The sequence below is a fragment of the Schistosoma haematobium genome, chromosome ZW, assembly GCF_000699445.3.
Source record: "Schistosoma haematobium chromosome ZW, whole genome shotgun sequence".
Taxonomy (NCBI): domain Eukaryota; kingdom Metazoa; phylum Platyhelminthes; class Trematoda; order Strigeidida; family Schistosomatidae; genus Schistosoma; species Schistosoma haematobium.
This window is the reverse complement of record NC_067195.1, coordinates 60471135-60497361: the sequence shown is the minus strand read 5'-3', so window position 1 is coordinate 60497361 and position 26227 is coordinate 60471135. Positions and strand designations below refer to the sequence as shown.

The 26227-nt window shown below is 37.3% G+C and overlaps 2 protein-coding genes across 6 annotated transcripts; one reads left to right on the top strand and one right to left on the bottom strand.

The window, feature by feature from the left end:
• Nucleotides 1-11614: 11614 nt before the first annotated feature.
• On the top strand, nucleotides 11615-18627 carry VTI1A_1 (Vesicle transport through interaction with t-SNAREs 1A). 2 transcript variants are annotated; one of them, XM_051211944.1, is made up of 5 exons: nucleotides 11615-11951; nucleotides 15584-15841; nucleotides 16898-16959; nucleotides 18032-18117; nucleotides 18204-18234. In XM_051211944.1, coding segments are annotated over exons 1-5 (585 nt in total). In that variant the 5' UTR covers nucleotides 11615-11774; the 3' UTR covers nucleotides 18206-18234. The 2 variants fall into 2 exon arrangements, with proteins under 2 accessions (XP_051072067.1, XP_051072066.1); XM_051211945.1 differs by lacking the exons at nucleotides 11615-11951; nucleotides 18032-18117 and adding an exon at nucleotides 15120-15364 and having other exon boundaries at nucleotides 18204-18627.
• PPIL6_1 (putative inactive peptidyl-prolyl cis-trans isomerase-like 6) lies at nucleotides 18626-22538 on the bottom strand (the record flags this gene model as incomplete). Of its 4 annotated transcripts, XM_035731803.2 has the most annotated exons (8): nucleotides 18626-18836; nucleotides 19791-19926; nucleotides 21631-21687; nucleotides 21720-21879; nucleotides 21913-21975; nucleotides 22027-22215; nucleotides 22247-22342; nucleotides 22377-22442. In XM_035731803.2, the coding sequence occupies 8 exons, from the start codon at nucleotides 22440-22442 to the stop codon at nucleotides 18701-18703; spliced, it is 903 nt and encodes a 300-aa protein (XP_035589769.1). In that variant the 3' UTR covers nucleotides 18626-18700. The 4 variants fall into 4 exon arrangements, with proteins under 4 accessions (XP_035589769.1, XP_051072065.1, XP_051072063.1 ...); XM_051211943.1 differs by having other exon boundaries at nucleotides 22027-22342; nucleotides 22377-22481; XM_051211941.1 differs by having other exon boundaries at nucleotides 21720-22342; nucleotides 22377-22538.
• Nucleotides 22539-26227: the final 3689 nt, after the last annotated feature.

The following is a 26227-nucleotide window of genomic DNA, read 5'->3' as shown; positions in this document are numbered from 1 at the left end:
CCAAAACTAAGAGTGAAATCGCGATTCTGGCCTTTGATTCACTTTTCGTTGTCAACGAAAATGTGCCAGCACAAATCAGACAAGACATCTTGGAAGAAAATGCGCAAGAAACTCATATATTCTGCATCTTCAGTAGATCAGACAGCAGATCAAGAATTCCTGATTTGAACGGTATGGGGGCATTCAGAAGTTTGTACATACAAGTTACTGCATCTCACATTTTTCGGACTACATCGAAGAGTCCCAAAAACTCATCATTGACGTTCTGTAAAGAAATTTAATCCTTTCTTCACTAGAGAGATTTTACAGGAGAAAAAGCTGTCGGAAAAATCTATACTACTGAGTACTAACGAGACAAAATGTTGATATCCGGAAACTCGAAATACTTGTGCCAAACCTCCTCAGGTTTAGAAGATTGTATGAGGAAGGGCTTATTAAGGAGTCTACGGAATACTATAAACACTTATACTCATACACGAAACAGAGGACCAAGAAAAGAGACGATATCCCAACAGTATACGAAGACAGCGATACTACGTAATTAGTAGGAGACAACTGTTGTGAAGCTAAGGTATTCTCAAATTACTTTAGCGACGTCTGTACCCTGGAGATGCTCTCTTCAGTTTACATGACGTCCCCCCCACACACACACTCTGGACACTGTGACCATTAGAGAACCCGATATCTTTGGTCTGCTGATTGAGCGTGAAATAGGCAAATCAACGAGACCCGATGAGACGTGCCCTAGATAACATTATTCAAATGATGGATTTGATACTGTTAGTGTCAACAACAGAACTGTGAAAAGCACCACTGAACAAATATAACCGTTTTTGGATATGAGTTCAATTACTGGAAATTTTAGGTAAGGATAATATGTGACTATCAAGACCTCGCGAATCCATAAGATCGCAATTACAGAGTATGTTATCACTGGTAGCGAAATGAACGGTAGTTCTACAAATCGACTTGATGTGTTTCATTTCACAACACTCGGAGCATATAGTATGACGAAGTGCACACGAACTACATGAATGAATTTCACCACATGACGAACATTTACCGAACTCGTGCTCACCCTTGTTTACTGCCCTGCAATTCTTCTAGAAATTGATTCTCATGTTTTAACGCAAATGGGGATAATCGTTAATTGAACGCCTGTCCATATGAGCTTGAGTACGAATGGTATTAGGACAACTAAGTACCGTAGTGAAATTCTTGATATCCTGGAATCGAGCTCCCTTCTTCTGAATATATCAGTTAGTTTCATTATATGTCTTCAAACCCGTTTTGTCCATAACTTATATTGTGACTAGGTTTTGTATCTTTCATTTATAAGCTTTTTGTGAGCGAAAGCGGTGTCAAACACTTAATATTGAGGACATTCCTAAGAATCTTGAAGTTTAGTTCCGTGTGAATCATCATTCAGAGTCCTATCTTATGTTTTATATTTATTATTTATCTCCAAGAGAAACTCAGTTATGCGGCCTACCTTTTTGTTGACGAATCAAAACTATGAATAGATATCAATTTTAAAGTGTTTAGAAAAATTAAGAGATATCTCTAAACACTGCAAACTCGAACAAGTAGAAACGGTTAAATTTCAACCTTCTCGAATATCATATTTGTAATGACATTGGACCTTAACCACACTACCCTCAAAGCTAAACACGAAACAACTGGGAAAATAGATATTCATCATTTATCGTGGAGAAAAACCCAGCGATGGAGAAGGAAGGAACATTGAGTTGAGCCGTGCAGGCGTGGTCTAACTTATGTAACGTTATTTTTATCCATATTAACCATATTGTTCTGTATCCAGTTTGAGTGTGTTCTCCATCATATATTAGTAATTGTTACTATATGATGAATCAGTGTAGACAATGATGTGACTTCCACGTAGGACCTTATAGATCAGACAGTTACATCATGACAAATTTACAGTTTTAGGATTGGGTCTATTGTTAGAGCAGCACCAATATCATAGTAGACCATAGTTCTTTCGTGTCTATAGGTAACCCTCGTGCTATTGATAGAAGAAACCAGACAAGTAGTGAATAGGTCTTTATTTCGATCTTAGCGCAGTCACAGTGGAGCGTGGGATTATCTGTTCAGACAAACAAAGGCTCTCAACATTCAATATAAGATAATAGGGAATATAACGCTTATACAAAACAAGGAAGTGAATGAATACTTGAACAATACTGTTTTGGCATATACTTGGTTGTTTGGGGTCAACTCTTAACCAACCAACCTAAGCTGTTACATTAGCTTCCCCCTAGAATCGACTTCCGTAGGAACGTCGGTTCGATTAACCTATCTATCGAAAACACCTTAGTTCTATTTCTCATCCCAAGGGAAAATTATCAACTCCCTCACTGTTTGACTTACAATCAGTGACGACTAACGCTGTCAACGATAGTCCATGGATGTCTCTTCTTCGCTAGCTTGTCATCTTATTTTGTAGCATGTGATTTCTTCTACAACTATCGACGACGGTCTGCTGCGTGCTTTCAAGAGAAAGTGTGAGAATGTGGAATAAGAATATCTGAGGAAGTGCCGCGAGCGGGCTACCCAACACCACGTTGGTGAGGTACGATTTTTCCGTGCTCAGACCGGCTATCAGGTGTTTACTCACCTGCCTCTTGAGTCGCCCTCAAGTAAAAAGTAAAGAAGAATCTACTTCAAAGGTAATGGTGAAAATCAAGCAAACCTGAAGAACTGCTCCACTGCCTGCATAAAATAATAAGATACAAAATGGAAATACATAAATGTAATTGATAGTTGTTCGGTTCCATGTAAGTGCTTGGTCTCCAGAACGGATTGGTATTCTGGAAGAGAATAGACATAGTGTAGATATCTTGTGCACGAAAAACCATGAAAACAAAAAAATACTCTTTTGTAATGCATATATGTAAAAGGGTAAACTTGCTAGAAGTTGGACTCTTTAACAAAATCGATCAAACGCGTGACCTTGAGCCTGTGACGACCGCGTTCTACAACTAGGTGCGTAACCAAGGGTGCATCAGAATACTCCACGAAAAGGAAAGGAATATACGGCTAAGAAGCAAAAAACATTGTGTAGAGTATGCGGATCAAGTACAGTTGTGTCAGATACCCTTTTCTTGTTTGATTTAGGTATGCATGATATATTGAAGCAATATATCGTCAATTCATCCAAGTAACGAATTGGTTTGCACCTCAGAAGTGTGTAAGTCCTATTACTCATTAGTATTATGAGTGATTAATTGGTGTAAGGAAATATTGAAGTCACTTCCTCCGTGGTCTGATGTGGCTTAACGGCTAAGCACGCGGTCTAGCATTCAGGAGGGCAGAGGTTCGAGTGCGCGTGGAGCCTGCGTTTTTGTTCACCAGGCCCACCTTCAATACGATGTTTGTTGCCCGTAAGTCGCGCACATATGAGAGAAAAAATGACAAGAGGACAGATTGATATATCAAAGTGCCATATTTGAAAAGTATAAGTTCTTTGTTTACATGAATATTATCACTATAGAAAAAAACTACAAGTTTAGTAAATTTCCATTTTACGTTATATTTAAACTAACGAATATATATATATATATATATATATATATCAGTTATTGACATAAAATGTCTTTTTTATAACGCTAATGTTAAGTTCCAGGACTTTGTATGGGCCACTAATAATAATTGGTTTAACGTTAGCATAGTCGTGATATTCATATTGTCAGTTCAATGTTATGATTACTAAACAGTTCCCTTATAAGTTGTTTAAAATTAGGTATGTGGAATCAATGCGGCTGACATAGTAACCTTACAGTAACGCACTGTACTATATCTTCACGGTTATTGATTCTTAAATGTCAGAAATTAAAAAAATTCTGAATATTGCCAATAAAGATGGGTTATATAATCACACTAAAAAGCATGCTGCAGGGAAACTGGTTAAGTCATTACGTAAGTTTCCTAAACATGAAAAAAAAATGATGAGAACTTTAATAAGTACTTGACTATGGTTTAATCCAAAATGTTTTGTCTAGAAAACTACTTATTAATGGTAGTATTAATCGTATCAAGCTACTAAACATATCCTCAACCGAAAACTTTTAGAAGTAGTTCATATGGTATATATGTATAGCCAGTCTACGTGAAAAATGTATATAAATATATAAGAAGTACAGCCAACATAGTTAATTAACCAGAAAAAGAAATTATAAAACTCGTCTGGGTTGCTTTTTGAATTCGTTGTATTTGCCAGTGTTAGTTGTATGAGTTTGATTAAAATCCTCAGCCATCGTTGCGGAATACCTAGCTTATGTGTCCAGTATTTTAAAAAAAATATTTAACATAACACGTATATATCAAAGGTAAAAGGTCTGGGGAGTTGTCGGTGAGACGGAATGAGGTGAAAAAATTATTTTTAAGTAGATGCAGGGTGTGATTAGCTGCGTGGTTAGATTTTATCCTGCAGCCGAAACTGTCAACATCCTTGACTGACTAATTGGATGTGCCCAGCGAACCGTTTTAGTCATTTGTAAAGATTTATTATCTTTACATTTCGATTCCGTAATGGATTTGTCAGTTAAACGATCTAACAACACGTATGGTGGTTCATGATCTAGATAAGCCGGCTTTAGCCTATCAATACTTACTGTGTCGATGTTTCCATGTTTTCCTATCACGAAATATTTAGATTTTCTTGAGACGACTTTGAAAGGACCTTCAAATGGAGGACTGAGTGGTGCTTTTATTTTGTCACATCTTATCCAGACGTGCGTGCAATTGCTTAGGTCTTTAGGTACATATACGGCGCGCGATTGTTCACGAGTATTAATCGGCTTAATTTTAGACATGTGGTCCCGTAGTTGATCTACATAATTTTCTAAATTAAGTTTTTGACTGTTAGTATTAGGGTTAATAAATTCACCTGGTAGTCTCAGAGTTGTTCCGAAAACCAGTTCCGCAGCTGAACACTGTGCGTCAGTTTTGACAGATGTTCGTATTCCCAACATAACTAACGGTAGGAATTCTGTCCACTGATTGGGGTTTGAGTGAGATATAAGGGCGGTTTTTAGCTGACGGTGAAAACGTTCTACCATCCCATTAGCCTGAGGATGATATGCAGTGCAGCGTATCCTATTGGAGCCTAGAAGTTTAGCCAAGTTATTAAATAGTTCGGATTCGAATTGCGCTCCTCTATCCGTCGTTATTGTTATGGGTGTACCAAAAATGGTTACCCAGTTCTGCATGAAAACTTTGGCTACTGTTTCCGCTGTGATGTCCGCTATCGGGATGGCTATAGGGAATCTGGTAAATCGATCTATGCATGTAAACAGATAATTAAAACCGTTTGAACGTGGTAAAGGACCTACCAAGTCGATATGCACATGGGAAAAACGTGCATCTGGTTGCGAGAAAACACCTATGGGTGAATTTGTGTGACGATTAATCTTTGATTGTTGACATGCTGAACACTCTCTAACCCATTTGTGTACATCCTTCTGTAAATTCGGCCATATATATCTGGCATTGATTAGTTTTGTTGAAGCTTTTGCGCCAGGATGAGACAAAGAATGAAAGTTATCATATATCAACTTTCGCATATTTTTGGGAACGAAAGGTCGCGGCATTGCCTTGGTCGTGTCACAATAAATTAGAATACCATCGATAGGTGATGGGAATTGTTTTAAATTAAGACTTGAATTGTTTGTTTTAAGTAGGTTTTGTAATCCTAGGTCCTGCTCTTGTTCGTGTCTCAACGTTTCGAAGTTTACTGTAGACTGCTGTAGCACGTTCATTTCTAGTCTGGATAAAGCATCTGCCGCCTGATTGTCCTGACCTTTGACATGTCGGATATCGCTTGTGAACTGTGATATATAGTCAAGGTGTCGGACTTCTCGAGGTGAGTATTTATCGGCTCTCGCTTTTAATGCATTCGTTAATGGTTTGTGATCCGTAAAGACTATAAATTCCCTACCTTCTAACATGTGTCGGAAGTGTTTAATGGTCAGGTAGATTGCAAGAAGTTCTCGCCCGAAGGTAGAATACCTTGTTTCGGCTGGAGCGAGTCTTTTCGAGAAGAAAGCAATTGGTTTCCAGGCGTTTTTAACCAGTTGGTTAAGGGTACCGCCTACTGCTTTATCTGAAGCATCCACCATCAAAGCAAGTGGGGAAAGAGAATTCGGATATATCAACGTAGTTGCTTGAGCCAGTTTATCTTTAAGCTGTTTAATAGCTTCGATGGCGTCAGAAGACAGTTTGAATTCTTTTGGTTTTCCTTTAAGTGAATCTGTCAAAGGTTGCATTAATTGTGCACAACCTGGTATGAATCTGCGATAAAAGTTAATTAGACCTAGAAAACTTCTCAGTTGTGTTAGAGAACTGGGTATGGGGTATTGTTTGATGGTATCCACTTCTTTTTTGATAGGTTTAATCCCTTCTGGGCTTATTGTGTGACCGAGAAATTCTAAAGTTTGAACACCGAAAACACACTTACTTTGATGTATGTTTATTCCATGTTCATCCAGTCTTTTCAACACTGCTTGTACATGCTGTTCATGTGATTGCAAATCGGGGCTGGCAATTAACAAGTCGTCTATATACCCCTGCGCAAATGGCATATCTCGAAGTAGGTTATCTATGAATCTTTGAAATGTCTGTGCCGCATTTCTCAGGCCGAATGGCATGCGTACAAACTCGAATAAGCCAAAGGGTGTAGTAATAGCTGTCTTGGGAATATCTTCATCAGCCACCGGGATATTGTGATATGCCCTGACTAAATCAATTTTAGTGAATATGTTCATACCCTGTAAACCGTTTGTGAAATCTTGGATATGAGGTATTGGGTACCTATCTGGTACGGTTTGACGGTCTAGGGCTCTGTAATCCCCGCACGGTCGCCAGTCACCTTCATTCTTCTTTGGGGCCATATGCAAAGGGGATGCCCATTGACTATCAGAGGGACGGATAATACCCAATTGTAGCATATAATCAAACTCAGCCCTAGCGATTTTGAGCTTATCTGGTGCTAGTCTCCTGGGTTTTGCAAAAACCGGTGCACCTTCGGTTTTGATAGTGTGACTTACTTTTAGTTTGTCTTTAGAAGGCTGTGGGTTTGGTTTAGTTAAGTTTGGAAATTCCGCGAGTATATCTTGGAATTTCGCTGTTGTTACTGGGGGAGTTTGAATCAAGTTAAGAGAGCTGATGTGACTTTCTTTGCCTTTTGTGTAATACGAAGTTTCTTTTAGTGTTAATCGCCGTTTCTTGGTGTCAACTAGAAATTCGTATCTCTCTAGAAAGTCCATCCCCAGTATTGCCAGATCTAAGTCGGCTACCGTGAAAACCCAAGGGAATTGCCTCCTGAACCCCAAATCTAGGGTTAAAGTTTTCTGCCCAAATGTCGCAATTTTAGTTTTATTTGCAGCTTGAAGTGTAATTGATGATGTTTCTCGACTAATCTCAGTTTTATTTTGAGGGATGATGCTAAGAGCAGCGCCAGTATCCACCAAGAAATTCAAGCCCGAGTTTCTGTCTCTAACATAAAACAAGCGACTGTTTAGGCGCCCCTCCTCAGTCGTCGCGACCTGGGGAGGGGTTACTCGTTTCCCGCTGCCTTAGGATTATGCTTAGGCCAGGCGCATGGTTGCATGCACTTGGTTGAGTTGACACCAAACTTCCAGTGGTACCAACAAAACTGCCCAGATTGTCTGGACATTTGTGACCTGTTTTGTGACTTGGATCGTGGTCGTTGTGGTGACCTGCTCCTGTTTCTATGACCCATTTGCATTCTGGTGACAGCCTCAGTGAGACTCTTAACACTCGCAATGAGTCCTTCTATTACGGGGTCTTTTGCTGATTCTACTTTTTGTGTGTGATTTATTGTGCCTGATCCAGTTGGAGGACCTCTTTCCATTATTCTGTCGGCTATACGCGCTAAATGAGATAATGAGGTTTCAGGATCTTGTGCATCCAAACAGTGTTGGACGTAGCATGGGAGAGCTTGTATCCATCCTTGTCTTAGGACTGCTTCACCCACTGTGTTATCACCCACTAAGACTTGAAGGTGAAGTGAAAACTGTGACGGCGACCGATCACCTAGTGTTTCACCTTGAAAAAGTCTTTGAATTCTTTGACTATCTGATAATGATAAACGGTTCATTATCTCTCGTCTTAAGATGGTGTATGGTTGTGGTGATGGTGGATCTAAAATCAAGTCACGGACTTCTTTGGCGACTGAAGGAGGAAGGATAGAACACAAATCTCTATAGCGAATCCCTTCAGATTTGATATTGTGTCTCGTGAAATAATGCTCTAGTTGAGCAAACCACAACTCAGGATCACTACGATCAAATTCTGGAAGTCGGGATTTCGTAGTCATAACAGTGTCTATCTCCACTGGTGACAAATCCAGATTATGGGTTTCTATTGAGTCTGACATGAGGTATGTGACAAATATAGCAATAAAGTTAGCACGAAAAAATGGTTTCTATAACACGAATAACTTAAGGTAATTAAAAAAAAGAAAAAAACTATTTATATATCCAACTTAGTTTACGGATAATCAGGTCTACTTTTACGATTGAGTACAAAAAATATAATATTAATAACAAAAATGAGGTTAAATTTGTGTTCAAAAGGGCTCACCAATTTCGTGTCTATAGGTAACCCTCGTGCTATTGATAGAAGAAACCAGACAAGTAGTGAATAGGTCTTTATTTCGATCTTAGCGCAGTCACAGTGGAGCGTGGGATTATCTGTTCAGACAAACAAAGGCTCTCAACATTCAATATAAGATAATAGGGAATATAACGCTTATACAAAACAAGGAAGTGAATGAATACTTGAACAATACTGTTTTGGCATATACTTGGTTGTTTGGGGTCAACTCTTAACCAACCAACCTAAGCTGTTACAGTTCTACAAATTGCACAAATCTATACTCTTGAAAAAGATGGACAGATAGGCCCAGTTTTATTTACGAACCAGTCGGTATATCAACTGAGCCTGATCTTTGCCTGGTACCGAGTAAAAAAATAATCAATCCAATGTGAATTCAAAATATAATAAGTTATATTTTATAGGCAATAGTGTTGATTATACGGACAGTTGAATTGCTGAGTCTAAGTATATCAATGGTATTCGGAGTTTGAATTTTTTACACATAACGCCTTTATAATTGAAGGATATCAGTTCAGTTAAACCAGAAGTCAGAAATTTAGGAGTCCGGAGATATATTTCGAAAGCTATTGATATATCGATAGATTTGGTTTAACTTCGCTAATAGATGAAAGGGATGTGTAGCACGACGTACCTACTCGTGCTCCGGTTCTATCGCCTGAACGAACACCTTCAGCTAAGGTGTCTTCAGTAAATATAGTGATGTCAGCGTAACTGTTTAGTTTGAGAATCTACTTATCACTACATCTCACCCACCCTAATAGGGTGGTGATGGCATTAAGATGTGGACAACCAGAAGTTTAAACCCCACAAGCTTGCATTTGGTGAACACTCTTCTGATAGCTCTTATGTCAAGCAGCATGCGGTTGCCGTTCCTTGACTTAAAAATCCATGTGCTATACTCACTTTCTTACGCCTGTTACTCCAAATGGAGCATAGACGACCGACCAACATTCTCCAACTCATTCTGTCCTGGGGCTTCTTTTCTAATTCTATCCTATTTTTATCCATTTTTCTCATATCTGTCTCCATTTCTCGGCGTAATGTGGTCTTTGGCCTTCCTCTTTTCCCTCGGCCTTGAGGACTCCATGTGAGGGTTTGCCTTGTGACACAGTTGGGTGCTTTACTCAGTGTATATCCTATCCACTTCTGGCGCTTCTTCCTGATTCATTCCCCTGCTGAAATCTGGTTTGTTCTCTCCCACAATAGATTGTTGCTGATAGTGTTTGGCCAACGGATCCGAAGTATTTTGCGTAGACAACTGTTAATAAACACCTATATCTTCTTGATGATGGCTTTCCTAGTTCTCCAAGTTTCCGCCCCAGTAGACAGTAGAGCTGTCTTGATATTTGTGTTGAAAATCCTGACCTTGGTGTTGGTTGACAGTTGCTTTGAGTTCCAGATGTTCTACAGTTGTATATATGCTGCTCTTGTCTTGCCGATCCGCGCCTTCACATCTGCATCAGATCCACCGTGTTCATCAATGATGCTGCTCAGATATGTAAAGGTATTTACATCCTCCAACTCTTCTCCGTCAAGTGTGATTCGATTGTTGCATGCTGTGTCGTGTAGAAGAATCTTGCTTTCCCCTTTGTGTATATTGAGACCTACTGCCGCTGAGGCTGCTGTTAAACTGATCGGCTCCTCCTGCATTTGTTGTTGCGTGTGTGATACAAGAGCCAGATCGTCCAGTTGCATCCTAGCTGTCCACTGTATCTCATGCTTCCCCTCAGATGTTGACATCTTCATGATCCATTCGGTCACCAAGAGAAAGATAAAGAGTGAGAGTAAGCAACCTTGCCTGACACCTGTCTTTACTTCGAACAAGTCTGTCAAGTGTCCTCGATGCACGATTTTGCAGTTTAATCCACCATAGGAATTCCGTATGATATTGAATATCTTCTCGGGCACGCCGTAGTGTCCAAGAAGCTTCTATAGTGTTGTCCTGTCTATGCTATCAAATGCTTATTCGCTAAAAACACTGAGCGAGCACATTTGGTATAAAATAACAAAAAAACATGTGAATTTTGTCAGTTTTCTAGTCTTATCTGATCGTCTTACGTGCAGTACTTGTTAAAGTGTGTAGGATTTAATTTGTCCCACAGATATTCTACTAGAAATGTAAACGCAATATTGACGACTCAGAGTTTATACAAAAGCTATAGTTAGAACATGGACCACTTGGCTTTTGACTTTATCTGTTTCTAAACGTAAAAATTAACCGATTGGTACAATAGTTAAAGGAATTATAGTCATTAGGTGAAACTCGTAAACATACCTACCAGTATTGCGTGTCTTATCGAAATGAATAAAAATTATGGGTCATATAATAGTACAGTGATGTCCTTCACTTGGAAGGTCACATGCAGCTGGGATAGTCTACGGACACATCAGACGAGATGACGTGGCGGGGGTTTAAGTAAAGATTCTATTGGTTGGTTATGGGCCTAACTAACAAAGTGTTCTAGAAAACTTACTCTTCCTCTAAAGAACGTTGTTTTGAGTCGGTTATCGGATGTTAGAAAAGTTTATCTGCGGTCAACAATTATTAGCTATGGCAGTGTGGTCATCGAGTTTCTATCGTTCTATTGTTTAGGAGGGAAGTCAACATAATTAAGGTTTCTTTCTAAATAAGTGACTTTAAGGTATTCTATGCTAATGTAATCGTGAGTTCCACAGTTGGTTTGTACCGCTTATTGACCAGTCCACCTAATGCTCACTGTAACGGCGATCTTCTCGTTTACTAACGACATAGTGACCATGAAAAAACATCTCGGACCTTAATCCTCAATGTCCTGTGGTTCCATCTGAACCACTGCCTAAATAGATAAAAACCTTTAGGCCAATGGTGTTATTTATTGAGATTCTTCGTGCTATGATGTTTCTGAATATGACGACTTCTTAAGTTCGACAGCGACATTTAGTTTGAAACATTCTTGGCCTTTGCGCGAAATTCACATCAAGGACGATGTCACTGTTCGAGTCTTATGAGAAACAGTATGGAAATCTGACTAGCGACATAACATTCAAGCTAGGAAAAATTCCCCAGTTAAGTGGTGGTATGTTCCGTAAAACATTTTAGACTTTTGATTGATAAACCATTAACTTTATCAACTATGTCAGGTGAAAGGGCGAAAGAAGTACATGATGTGTCAATACTTTTTGACGAGACAAAGGAGTTAATTGAACAGATGTCTCTGGAAGTTCAGGAAATGCGATCTGACATCCGTCCCAAATTTCAAAATAGGCTTGAGTGTTACCGAAAAGAATTAGGAAAACTCACGACAGAATTCGTAAGCATTTTTCTAGTACTTAAATATTTTCAACATTTTCTGCCTTTTCCTTATTTTATTTCTCATTTGGCTTGTGATTCTTTATATCTTATGTAGTTGTGCTTCAGTATTATGGCTGCTCTTGTACATACAAAAGTATACTGTACAGTATACTCTTAGGTTTATTCATTCTAGGATTAGTAATAATTAAAAACTTATATCTTTACGCAAATTGTGTTTAAAAGATCTATTGTGAACAATCGCTTATTGACGAGCATTAATTGATAGACATCCTGCACCTCACATAATGGTTCTATCAGCTTGTGTCAAGAAATAATGATTGTAGTCGTTCGACTTCTATAACTTTTCAGGAAATACGTTGATCTCAACCCTCAAGAGATAGTTTTTTCTGAACGAATTTCACATATAAAATGTAATTATTGCTATGAAGTCGGGAAAACTAGAGGACACCTGGATGAAAAAATCTTATAGACTGCCTGCAGGCAGTTGGTAAATCACATGTGATTTAATGTATATATATATAATAAAAAAGCAAAAGAAAAAAAGTGGATACACTTCTTACATGTGGATCATAATTTGCCTTAGTTCGGAATTATATACAGGGTTTTCATCACGAACTGACATCAGCTATAATGCCAGAAATTTATTTAGCCAAATGGATAAAGGCTTTCCCACCAAAATCCAAGATATGTTATCTTATACCTGACTGACTCGTCCATAAACTATAGTCTCGCAGTTTTATTTGTTATAGTCGCTCAATTATCACGTTTTGTACAAAATTCCCTGTGAGTCGATCGTATGTTAGCATTATGCACTGAAGTTGGCGCCGTGACCTTGAAATCTCTCAGACACTTCTGATTGGCTCGTCCATAAATTAGAGTCTCGCCCATTTATCTAATTTTTTCTGCAGTATAATAGAGATCATTCGATAGTTTGACTCATCCCAGCTACCTTCCATATGCTATACGGGGCGATGACAATAATCATTCTTGAATCATTTACAACCATTGGCTAAGACCACGTTCCAGAGTTATCTATCAGGCTTATGTAGTCCTTGTCTTGACACACAAATCAATAGCGTATAATATGCGACTCAGGGCATTGTTTGTGAAGTGAAAGAATTTTCTGATTTTATTATGTTCCTAAAATTGCTTTTCTTGCTTTCGGCTTGCTGTTCTTTGTTGACTGACTGGTTTGATGAGACAGTCGAGTCATTAATTATAGAAATATCTGTGGCTTATGTATTCAGTTATTGATCGATGCCTCAGCTTAGCCGTATAACTGAATACCTCATATTTACCACCCTTATGTATCTTTCGTATAAGTTGTTACGTATTTGTACAATATTAAGCATAAAGATACTGCACCTCTCATCATGCAACCGCATCAGTCCTAGTACACGGATATAATGAAAAGCATAAACTTTAAGTTGTCAAAATGTGAAGTACTTCTAAAGAACTAAAAGGAACCCGTTGCAGTGCTCACAACGTTTAACAAGCCACTAAAGATATTCTCAGGTTCGTGTAAATGGGTAGCTTTTAAGTACTGATTATGGTGGCAGACGGAATCACTTTGCATGCAACCAAAATCAAAACTATTTGTATCCATAAGACCTACCTAAGGGTTCACCGTAACGTTTTTCTAGTCACTGGAGACTAAGTGCACAAGTGCGTGGTCTAGACAGTTGTATTAATTGAATTTTAAGTCTAGTCTCCGAACCGAGGATTTTCGAGTACTCTCTGTGTCCTATCATCATTACCTCATAAGTATTAGTTGTATCCAAGTTAACATCGTGTTTGTAATTCTGAAGTTCTGTAATGTATGTCTAAGGAGTGGGAAAAGTCTTAGAACACTGTTGTCTTTGGTTTAGTAATGTCTAACGTATAACTCAGCGTCTTCATATCGTTTGTTGTTTGAGGACGCTAGGATGGTGAGAAAAGTAGTAGGTACTAAAGTTATGAAATACCATACTATATGGAAGTGTTTGTGACTCATGGACGCTAACTTCGTGTGACAAAAAAGACCAGTTGGAATCCGTTCAGTACTAATAACCTTGAGTCAACTGCTGAGTTCTTATTGATCAACCACTCTCTGGCTTCTCTTCACCCTGTAATTAAGCCGAGAAATCAGTGGCCAGCTTCAACTATGTATGTTTCAGACATATATTTTATAAAAAGGTAGACCAGACCGTATCACGCCATAAAATAGTAAACAATGATTACATATGAGCAAGCTGAAAGTGGCCGCGAGTAAGGGAGACTGTGAATAATAAACTAGCGTCTTGTTTCTTACGTCAAGCTATTCCCCATATTCATCATCACAGAAAGCAGTCCATATTTTTCAAGACTGGACTTTATTGTTTCCTTTGGTTGTGATTGTAGCGAACTGGTTTCGTTTTATTTTGTATAAAAGATATCTATTTAACAACAGCAAAATGCTCCGACTCAACCTTATTTGCAGATGTTTTCATACTGCTTGATATATTGTGCCACTGATCACGTGTATCCCCATATCACCAAATATTCTAATTATTATGAATAGGCTTATGTTCCTTTTTTCTCGGACCTGTTCCTTTCTCATGGTTTTTCTTATGGAGTTGGTTCTAAACACCCAGTTTGATAAGTGTTAGTTACTTTCGGCAAATGTTTCAGCTGAATTTAGAATTTTCAATCACGTCTTTCGTTTAATTACGTTCTCATACATATTCAACAGGCTGATTCTGTGCTATAATGTCATTTTAAGGTTTAGTTGATGAAACCGTCGGATTATAGTATATATACCGACACAGTCAAAAATCATATATATTCTGGTTAGTATACCATTCACAAAAAATTCAATGCAAATAATTTTTTGGAATGTATACGAGTGCTATACTTTCTGTAAACTATACGTTTATGACACTCGCTAACATGGTTATGTTTTTTATTAAATAAGCTGTAGTGTCAGTCATTATTTTAAGCCCATATATCTTATATTCTAGTTTTCGGACATTCCATTTTATTCATTCTACTTGAGTCATATTTTGACCTGGTCAATTATTCACTTATCAGTCTTGACTGTTTTTATATATGAGCATATATGTGTGTACACTTCATGTCCCATGACTCATCACATGTTTGTAGTTTATTTTTGTCTGACTATAAATACTGAGTAACGCTTGATTAAAATGGAGTTGGCTTCCCAGCCATCTTCCATACGTGTCGTTTTGCTTTGCTGTGCTATGCTTCATTCGCTTCATGTACGAAATATATGTATTCTCAAGTCAATTCTCGTTATTCGACTTATTTAATTCCGTTATTGGATAACGCGATTTAAGTCGATTATATACGAGAATCAGCGATAACAATCATTCGTACATTCTAAATTGGAGTCAGATTAATGGGCCGCCACAAAGCCTTCAAACATAGTTAAAAGTTAGTAATTGCGTCGAAGTTAATCGATCTCTTAAAATTATTTTCCGAAAATTGTATGAAATGTATATTGAATTAAGAACTATTTTCCACTTCTTATAGACTTCGGTTATTTATCATATATTATATTTTAGTGCTGAGCTAAACGACTCCTTAAATAATATGCAATATGCTTACGTACCATTCAATTTTCCTTTGCATTATTTCTTCTACTTTTTCAAGCGGCGACCGCGGTATGCCGTTCGGCGCCCTGACCATAAGGATTCATGCGGTTCCGATGATGAGGACAATTTACACGAGGAGGTTTTGTTTGATACAGACATGAGAGCTCAACTTCTGAGCAACACTGAACGAATATCTCGGACTACTACCAAATTGGAAGATGGTGTGCGAGTTGCTTTGGAAACAGAAGAAGTAGGTGGTCATATACTACAAGACTTAAGCGAGCAACGAGAAAAACTTCAAAGAAGTAGAGACAGGGTGAGTTAATTCGGTTTTTAATCATATTTTATTGTTATCCATTATCATTATAATCGACCTGTTTAGCAGTTTACTTCTCGTCAAAATTGTAATTCAGTATATGTATTTGTCTAAACGGAATTTTTTAAAAAGCGAAACAAGTGAATAGAGGATTGATAAAAGTTAAATAATATTACATTTTTCGTAGTAAAAAGAGTTAACTATGGATCAATTACCACAATTATTTTGAAGTGGATTCGTAATTTTCTCGTATCCGCATCTCTGATAACTGACTAATACTGTTTATTATTCAGCAACCTGTTAAATAACGTTTACTTAATCATATACCGATGGATATATGGTATACATTTACCAAAAACCTCGGACTTTCATGTGAAGCGCAACTCACATCTCTTGTCAAAAATTAAATTGGTGTATTGTCTGTGTTACAACATCACAAGATGTATCTGGATAACCAGAATCAGGCCTTACCTGTTGCCACTTACCAATATGTCCTAATGGTGTACATCCTTTGTTCTCAGTCCCAGCCTAACGTCAACATAGTCTACTTAATCATCTTAGTCAATCACTCAACACTGATAACCCTTTATTTCTTCTTAATCACTTAACATAACGAGAGCGTAACTGTAGGTGTAATGTAGACACTTCTAGTGATGAAATCGTGTTGCCCCGCATCTCATTAAAGGAAGTGACAAGAATCCAACTCCTTCAATATTTAAGATGAGTGATTAGTATTGTAGTTCAAGAAGCATTGGTCTTATATATCTGAAGATCTCTTTCATCTTTCTTTTGTCTTCAATGATCTTGTGTACTACTTCGAGGATTTATTGACATAAGGAGACATTTGATTGAAATCTCAAGAGAACAGAGTTTTCGTGGTAGTTTACACTGCGGTGCATTTTACCCGAATGATGTTGAAAATATATGTTAAATAGTGATTAGTAGTCAGAAGTTATACTATCTTTACGAATTCATCCTATTAAGTAGCTTTTTACAGCCCATTTAATCAGAAGCATTGTGAAAACTTATTTATTATCCTTCACTTTACTTTCACAGCTTCGTCAGGCAGATTCTGATCTGAAAAAGAGCTCTCGAATACTTTCAGTAATGACTCGCAGGTAACTATCATTTCTTATATTTTCAACAAGTCATAGGCATTTTCGTTCAGAGACAGAAACTTTGTTAGTTGTTTCACATATTACGCGCCGTTAACCTATTTACTGACCAGTTTTTCTTCTAATGCATGGATTTGTTACTCATAACAAATTATCCACGTTTACGGTCCAGAGTTTTTGTTGGGATTTGATAGAGAAATAAAATCATGTGTAATATTTCCTAGTCCCTTTGGTTTCACCAGCTCATAGATTGAGGCTTTGTGCAGTTATAGAACTTAGTTCTGTACAGCTAGAATCTGAGGCCATTCTTCTTGAGAGCAAACTGAAAGGCAATGTAGTGAAATAGGTTTTTGGTATATATGGTGCTAAACTATTAAGGTTATGTGAACTGTCTATAGTTACTTAGTACTTTTGTGAAACAGATAGTTAGTTACTTACGAGGTTCTACGTTGTAACAGATACTGAGTATGAATATTATATTGTGTAGAGGGAGTTAAAAAACACGTTGTATGGATCCTTTTTACTGATCCATTACATTAAGACTTAAAATTCTTTAAACATATATATATATATTTGCCGCATTTATTGTGGTGTTTTCAAGTGAATTAATACCATGTCACTTAGTTCCGTTTTTAACGCGGAAGGGTTATGATACTTCAACAAATCTTTAAATGTTTATACATACATGAGCCTACATATTTCATACCAATTATAATCTTAATTTCATAATTTCTTACCGCATACTATAAAATAAATGAATAAGTACATGTTTTAGGATGTCAGTAAGGGATCATTACTGTTGTGCGGATTATGTTGTTTGTTTAAAAATATTCGAGCGTTATTTGCCAACTTCCTTATCTTGAAAATCACTACTGATTGAGGCTAAGAGAATAGCAACAGGCACAAAGCAATCAGAACAGTTAACAAATTACAATGCTTAAATTCTAGTTCAAATCATAGAAAGTTGGGTAGTAGTATCACACAAAACGTTGCAGTAGCAGCTCCATTCCTTATCTTGTATTAGAGAAAAGTTATTCGTTTATAGTTTGTATATTTCTTTTTTGAATTTTTCTAGTCTGCATTTGGCAGTCATCTGCTTAATATTAAATGGTGTTAATCAAATAAGTGGCATACATACACTTCAGGACATAAAATTCATATGTAAGCAGTCTAGTTATTTGTCATTGGGTTATGTACTTCCTCCTCATCTGTGATTCTAGATTATTTTCATTTTCTTTCCCTTTTAGAATTCTTCAAAACAAATTCCTTCTAATCACTGTGATATTTCTGATTGTGTTAATATTTTTCTTAACCATATATCTGGTCACCCGTCGTGCGACAACACACGCGAACTCGTCTTCTGCTACAATAAACTCATCTCACCCATGATATGTAGTTATGTGTTTATGTTTCTGTAGGTGGTTCTTTTTACACCTAAGCAGACAAAGTGGTTTTTATTTATTCATAACTATCTCATTTTGTACTCCGGTATAGCGTATCTCACCACAGTACCTATTCTTTTTTGAAAAGTTTAATTACAATAAGTTGTACTTCCGAACAAGAATCATCAATTTGCTGTTCATCATTACTTTTTATTTGGTTTCTTCTGTTTTATACCTTATTTCTTTGACGGTTAGTTTGCTAATATCATTAAAAAATGTCATAAAGGTATATATAAGTGTTGTATTTTTAATATACTATAGTGACAAGTGTGCATACTCCGTCTGGTATTTTCGAGACTTTTTTAGGCAATTTTAGTCGCTAATTCGTTGGGATTAACAACGCTGATATTTTCAATACATATATCTTTCACTGGACGTTCGTAATGAGTCTGGACCTCTTCCATTTTATCCAGAGTTAAACTTCCTTCAATTACACGCCTAAAACAGAAGATCAACAATATCAATGTTTATCAAAATGTTTACATGTGATGTTAGGTAAAACTGCTGACAATAGAGGTAAACATCGGAACTTGTTAATTAAATCTGTGTATCTTGGTGATCTGTCATCAAGTAATATAAATACTGGTAAAAGGGCAGAAGCATAAACTAGCGAATTATAAAATAATGTTGACTTGAAGTTGATTGAATTATTAACTGGGGTTTCACTGCAATAAAAAGACATCCAGGTAGCTTACATACAACTTTCCAACTGGTGCTATAATATACTACCTATGATTCAGTGATTTTTGTTGAGTCTTTATCACTCAAAGTAACAAAGATCATATATTATATGTACCTTGTGAGAAATTCAAATAATGTGGGTTTTGTGAGCATAACGGATAAAATCATCTCGTTAACGTCCTGAGCATACATTATAACCTCCTGGTTAGGTTGCTAAATACAATGGTAAGGACGATTTCATTGGGTCTCTGTCGTTTTCTATATAGTGTTTACGTCTAGTTGTTTTGCTATTTCAGGATTTGAGAATTACCAAAGGGAAGTATACTTCTGTCATCATGTAATATGTATTTTTCGTTAATCCTGCATCCATTAAATAGTACAAAATGTAGACAGGAATATTTCGCTGTCGATTCCTTAGTGTGCCTGCTGAAAGTTGACCAAAAATGGTAAAGATACGGGTTCTGTGAATAGTGTTTAGAGATAAGTGAAGCGAACAAAATTATGAAATCGTTTAGCTGAATTCGCTATAGCGTTCTTATCACGTTCCACTGTACAATAAACAATCAAAAGTTGTAAGATATTGATTGAAAATAAATCAGACACCATATACCAATAATTAATTTATAGTTCCAGGCGTCAAAAAATGTAGAAGCTTCAAACTCCAATTGTAAATCTGTCATCGCAACACACTTACAAAGTGCCAAAACTTACCCAAATGCTACGTAGCGGTTATCCATCCATTCAGCTGGTGCCAGTGTAATGAGAAACTGTGAACCATTTGTGTGACGTCCAGAATTAGCCATACTTAGAATTCCGCGTCGATCATGCTTGATGATATAATTTTCATCTTGGTTGGTGGAAATTAGACATACGGTTTAAAGCTTTTATGAGTGTCTGCGGGAAGAATAATTACTGAAGCAACTTGCTAACTAATAATAATTGATCCCCTGTTTTCTAAAACTCGAGACATTGTTACACTTATCGAATTGGAGTTCCTATGAAAGTGTAAGTTAAAAGCCACTTTAGTCGCCCACAAACCAAGATATCTTGCCGAATGTCGTCTGTTTTCTTAATTAAGTTGTATTTGTCTCGAAAATACCAATATTCAGTTGTCAGTAATAAGTATATAGGGGTGTGATAGATCGTGCTTCTCTCGATTTTAAACTTCTGATAATTTTATAGCATAATCCAACCACTTAGATCACGTCATTTACATTTATTACCTATCAAGACATTTTAGACTTGAAAAGTGAAAATGACAAAGTTTGTACACTGATTTATATTTACTTGGATTGGGTGATGTATTATCCTTGGTAGTTACTTGTCCTTAAAGTTCTCTCGGTACATAACATAAAGTAAATGAGAGGATTACTGCATAGTTCCTTTCATTCTAAATGAAAATGGGATAAGTTTCATGTAGATTATGGTGTTGTGAAATTATAGTATCGTGACCTCTATATTAACTATAGATTTAAACATTCCAACGCCCATTTGAAATGAATACTTAAGTAGTGCCTTTAAATTAAACAACCCATACTTTTAATAAGGTGGCTCCAAAGAAAATGGGCTAAATAAGGTATGGTCACCGTTTTTAAATTTAGATTTTATCCAAATGCTTGACTATGCTAGCTAACATTGTATAACCAATTAACTTCGGTGCTACGATTCTCAACAGTGTAAAACAAGAGTCACAACATCAACTGTTAAGGAATAATGTATTTCAAGCACATAGAACTAGGAGGCAATAAAAGTGAATTACGACAGTAATAATAAGTCATTATATATATATATATATATATATATATATATATATATATATATATATATATATATATATATATATATATATATCCTGAACAAAACAAAGCGCATACATCTAATGGTGTTAGATCAACACACACAAGCCTTCACCATTTGAAAATGTTTATGAATGAACGTTCGCAATTGGTAATGTAAATGTAAAACAACAACTACTATTAGAATATTCCCCTGAGCGTGGGTTTTTTGTGTGTCTTTTTATAACTTTTCATATAAATATACACTTGCAGGTGCATAGTATGCCGCTGAGAAACATTCCTGGGTTATGAACTCTACTAATTCTAGTGTTTTTCTAAGGTAGTTTAGGGGTTTAGAGAATTTTTATATCTACTTCTAACTCTCAGAAAACAACTAACAGTAATTTCTTCCAGTCTGAACGTGAAAAATATAACGATTGCGAATTTTGTCTGGTATACTTTTACATTTGTGCGACAGCTAATTAGCTGAACACGTAACAGAAGGTAAAAGTGTTCTAACAACGGAAGTTTTACATTGTGATTGGTAGTTCTGAACACATGAGATAATTTGCGGTTCATTACGGACTAGCGATCTAGAAACATTTTAATACTAGTTTCGGTATTAAAATACTAGCTATACAAAGTTATACTTTATACCCAGTACATGAAAACGGTCTCTTATGAAGTTAAAAATAAAAAAGCATGAATGTTTTGGTGGGGAACACACCAATTTAGTACTTGTGAAGGTTAATATCTAATTGACGAAAGTGAATTACCTTCAAATACTGGACCATAGATTGAACGACCATCATTTCCTCTGTTATACAAAATATCTAAAGCAAAGTAGGTTGCATAGCTATTGTACCTCCACCTTGAATCCATCCATTTCTTACCAAACGGAAAAATTTTGTACCCTTATAATTCATTCTATATTTCTCCACCTCGTTTTTCTTAATCACTCCATACTCGCCAGTACACAATGACCTGAAATTTTCACATGTTTTTGGCACAAAGTCAGAGTATAACTAAGACTTCGACTTCTGAACAAGTTATCATACCTCAAGTAGTAAAATGCCGCACTTCTCCCCATCGATTGATATATGCATGGAAACATATATTCTCTAAATAATTATAGGGTAGTTATTCAACATTTTGTGCGGAATCAGTCTTACATTAAAATGAAGTAGTCTTTTTTGATAGGCATCAACTGCCAATGCGCTGTATAATTTCATAGGACGATAGTCAGTAATGTTGAATTCCCTTTCAGCCCAATTCGCTAGATCCTTTTCCGAACCTAGTGGAACTCCATCTATTATGACCAAAACATCATGATTATAGATCCAGTATGCTCCGCCAAGTTTCTGGATATGATAAATGCATATATGAACGCACTTTCTTTGTTGTCCTTATGAAGTCCGCCCATTCAAACTCAAACATTCCACATATTCTAGGCTGTTCAAATATTTCATGGTGTGATTCATGAAGATCCTGCACTGATTTATGAAGTAAAACCAATACTCACAGAGGCCAAGAGGCTTGCCTTCTGAAAACTTTCTTTATGAACCAAACCATATATCTCTATAACCATGAAATATGTTACTGAAATGTGATATTTGTCAGATGCTATGGTTACTGTTAGGTGGTTCAACCAAACGCCTGAAATCATGTTTGCGAAGGTTCAACCGTGAATTCGTCTTGTAAAGACATTCTTGCTGATGATTTCCCTTTTTCTCGAATTTTAGGTACCAGTATAGACTTTAAATTTGTATTGTTACATAAATCATCCATATAAGTGGATTTGCAAATTTTGATATTTAAGCTGATCATTTTAGCTTTACTGGACAACACTAGCTAACTACGCCCGAATAACCAACCACCGATGATTTAGATTTGTGTATTAAGGACAGAAGGCTTACGGCCTATGTTATTCCTTTTCTAATATGCTTCTGTGAGTGTCCAGTCTTCTCTTGAAAGAGTCAGTTGAAGGTGCAGACACCACTGCTTCAGGCAGCAGGTTCCAAGTATTTATGACTCGGTGTGAAAACCTGTATGCCACGGGTATTTTGTTCGTTCTTGGCTTTTCTACTCGCCTGCTATGTCCTCTGAGGTGTCCCGATATAGTGGAAAGAAAGAGAGAGAATAAGTTAGGTCCGAAATCATTTCTCAGTATTCTATACATCGAAATTAGATCTCCCCTTAATCTTCGATAGGACAGAGTAAAGAGGTACAGTTTTTCAAGTCGCTCTTTATATGATAAACCCCGAAATTCCGGAATTGCATGAGTAGCTGTCCCCTCCACTTTTTCTAGTATGTCGGAGTCACCTTTTAAGCAGGTGCTTGCAGCCTGAACGCAGTTCTCTAGCTTAGTTCTCTCTAAGGATGTGCATACGTGGTGAACATGGTAGTATCTAACTTAGTGAATGTCCTTTTTAAAGCCCAGAGGGTTCGAAACCTCTTGGCTGCGACCTCCCGGCAATGGACCGTCGTCTTAAGATCATTACTCACTGTCACCCCTAGATCCTTATGAGACCGAACTACGGGTAATGACACATCCCCTATGTTGTACGTATTAACCTTTGAATCCCCCAAGTGCATGTAGACACACTTTTCCGAGTTGATAGGCATCAGCCACTCTTTAGACCAGTTTATCATATTGTTTAAGTCCGCCTGAAGAGTAAATGCGTCTTTGTCTCCAGTTATTACTCGCCAAATTTTTACATCGTCAGCGTATAATAACATTGGAGACTGTACTATAATTGTAAAATCATTAACTTACATTATAAAAAGTAAAGGACCTAGGATGGAACCTTGGGGTACTCTACTAAGTACTGGTCTCCAGATGGAGCACTTAGAATTTATTCTTACTTTTCGTCCACGACCTACTGGGAAATCTTTACACCGTTTTTAAAGAGGTCCGGTAATACCAATGTTTGCCAACTTCAATAGCAGTCTATTAGTTGGCACCTTATCAAAAGCCTTGCTGAAATCTATGTAGACAACATCCACTGAGTTTCCGTTGTCTAGCGCATTATTCCAGAACTCTCTAGCTATAAGGAGGTTCGTTGTACAGGATAGACCCTTTCTAAGACCATGTTGTGCCATGTTCAGCAAGTTATTGGTTTCCATAAATGCCGTTACGGTCCGTTTGATTATTCTTTCCAGTATTTTAATTACAACACTGGTGAGGCTTACGGGTCTGTAATTCGATGGAACTTGTCGTGGACCTGTTTTATGTATGGGAGTGACGATTGCGCCCTTCCAGTCCATAGGTAACACACCTACTTTATGGACGACGAAAAAAAGACGCTGAAATGACGTTGAGAATGGACAACTACTAATTAGGGCTAAACGACGGTTATAAACCAATTAAAATTTTCATTTACAGTTGATAGTTAGGGTCAAAAATTACATTTAGGGTTTTTATCACGAATTGACATCAGCTTTAATGCTAAAACTCTATTTAGCCAAATATATGGATGAATTTTGCGCCCAAATTCGTGACTCGTCATCATGTATCCGATTGGTTCGTCCATAGATTACAGTCTTGCCAGATTACCTTCTCTGTTCTTGGTCGATCTCTCTGCCTTACTATATTTCCCTGTCAGGTTCTTCGTTGTCATATAGCTGTTTCATATTTCCTTCTGAAGTAGCTATTTATGCTATCGTTGCAAGGTCTTTGACGCATTTCTGCTTGTCAGATCTAATGCTCTTCTTCACTTGCTTGTTTGCTCTTATGTATTCAACTTGTGCCTTCAGTTTCTCTGTTCTTCTTCGACTGTTGTTATTTTCTGTTATCTTGTTCCTCCTTTCGTGAATCTTTTCCTTGTTTTCGATGGAGATTCATTTATTATGATGACACTTCTTGCGGTTCAGCTCCTCTTGACACCTTGAAGTTAGTGCTTCTTTGATCCTTTTACTATGGTCCTCCATAGTAGTTTCTTCTTCCAGTAGATTGTGTAAGTCCTGGAACACGGTGAGCGCTGTTTTGAATTGGTCGAGTTTGTCGATAGGTTGTATTGAACCGTTGTGTTGTTGTTTCTCCAGTTGTCCAGTGCTTCTTTATCTTTAGTTTCTTCTTGACAACCACTAGACGGTGATACGAAGCTATGTCATCTCCTCTCTTGGTCCTCATCTCTTCCACTGACCTTCTGAACTTTTCAGTGATACAGATATGATCGATCTGGTTCCGTGTAGTGTGACCCAGTGAGACCCATGTAACTATGTGTATGTGTTTGTGGGGGAAATAGTGCCACCGATAACCATTTTGTTGAATGCGCATAGATTTCCAAATCTCTCGCCATTCTCATTCCTTTCTCCTAGTCAGTTCATATTGTCCCACGATATCTTCATACTCAGTGTTGTCTACTCCGACTTTGGCGTTTAGGTCTCTCATTAGAATAGCCATGTCCTTTCCTGGTCACTTCCCTACAGTCGAATGCAGCCCCTCATAAAACTGGTCTCAATCGTCGTTTTCTACGGGATAGCTTTGCCGATTACATGCCCAACCCTCCTTCTCTACACGGACTTGAGACTGGCAGTAGCTGTATAAGAGTTACAGGCGGAGTTGATACATAATCTTAGTGGGACTTAAATCAACACACGGTCAATTTTAATAATCTAGGAGACTGAAGTGTGACAAAATTCCAACAGAAACTGGTCGATGCGGTTATCTCATGTGCTATAACGCAACATATGAAACAGGCGACCAGGTACGACCCGGACAAGGAATCATCCTTAATAGTCTTCACACGAAACCATTATAAAGGTGATGTAACAACCCTTCACCATATGTCACCCAAAACTAAGAGTGAAATCGCGATTCTGGCCTTTGATTCACTTTTCGTTGTCAACGAAAATGTGCCAGCACAAATCAGACAAGACATCTTGGAAGAAAATGCGCAAGAAACTCATATATTCTGCATCTTCAGTAGATCAGACAGCAGATCAAGAATTCCTGATTTGAACGGTATGGGGGCATTCAGAAGTTTGTACATACAAGTTACTGCATCTCACATTTTTCGGACTACATCGAAGAGTCCCAAAAACTCATCATTGACGTTCTGTAAAGAAATTTAATCCTTTCTTCACTAGAGAGATTTTACAGGAGAAAAAGCTGTCGGAAAAATCTATACTACTGAGTACTAACGAGACAAAATGTTGATATCCGGAAACTCGAAATACTTGTGCCAAACCTCCTCAGGTTTAGAAGATTGTATGAGGAAGGGCTTATTAAGGAGTCTACGGAATACTATAAACACTTATACTCATACACGAAACAGAGGACCAAGAAAAGAGACAATATCCCAACAGTATACGAAGACAGCGATACTACGTAATTAGTAGGAGACAACTGTTGTGAAGCTAAGGTATTCT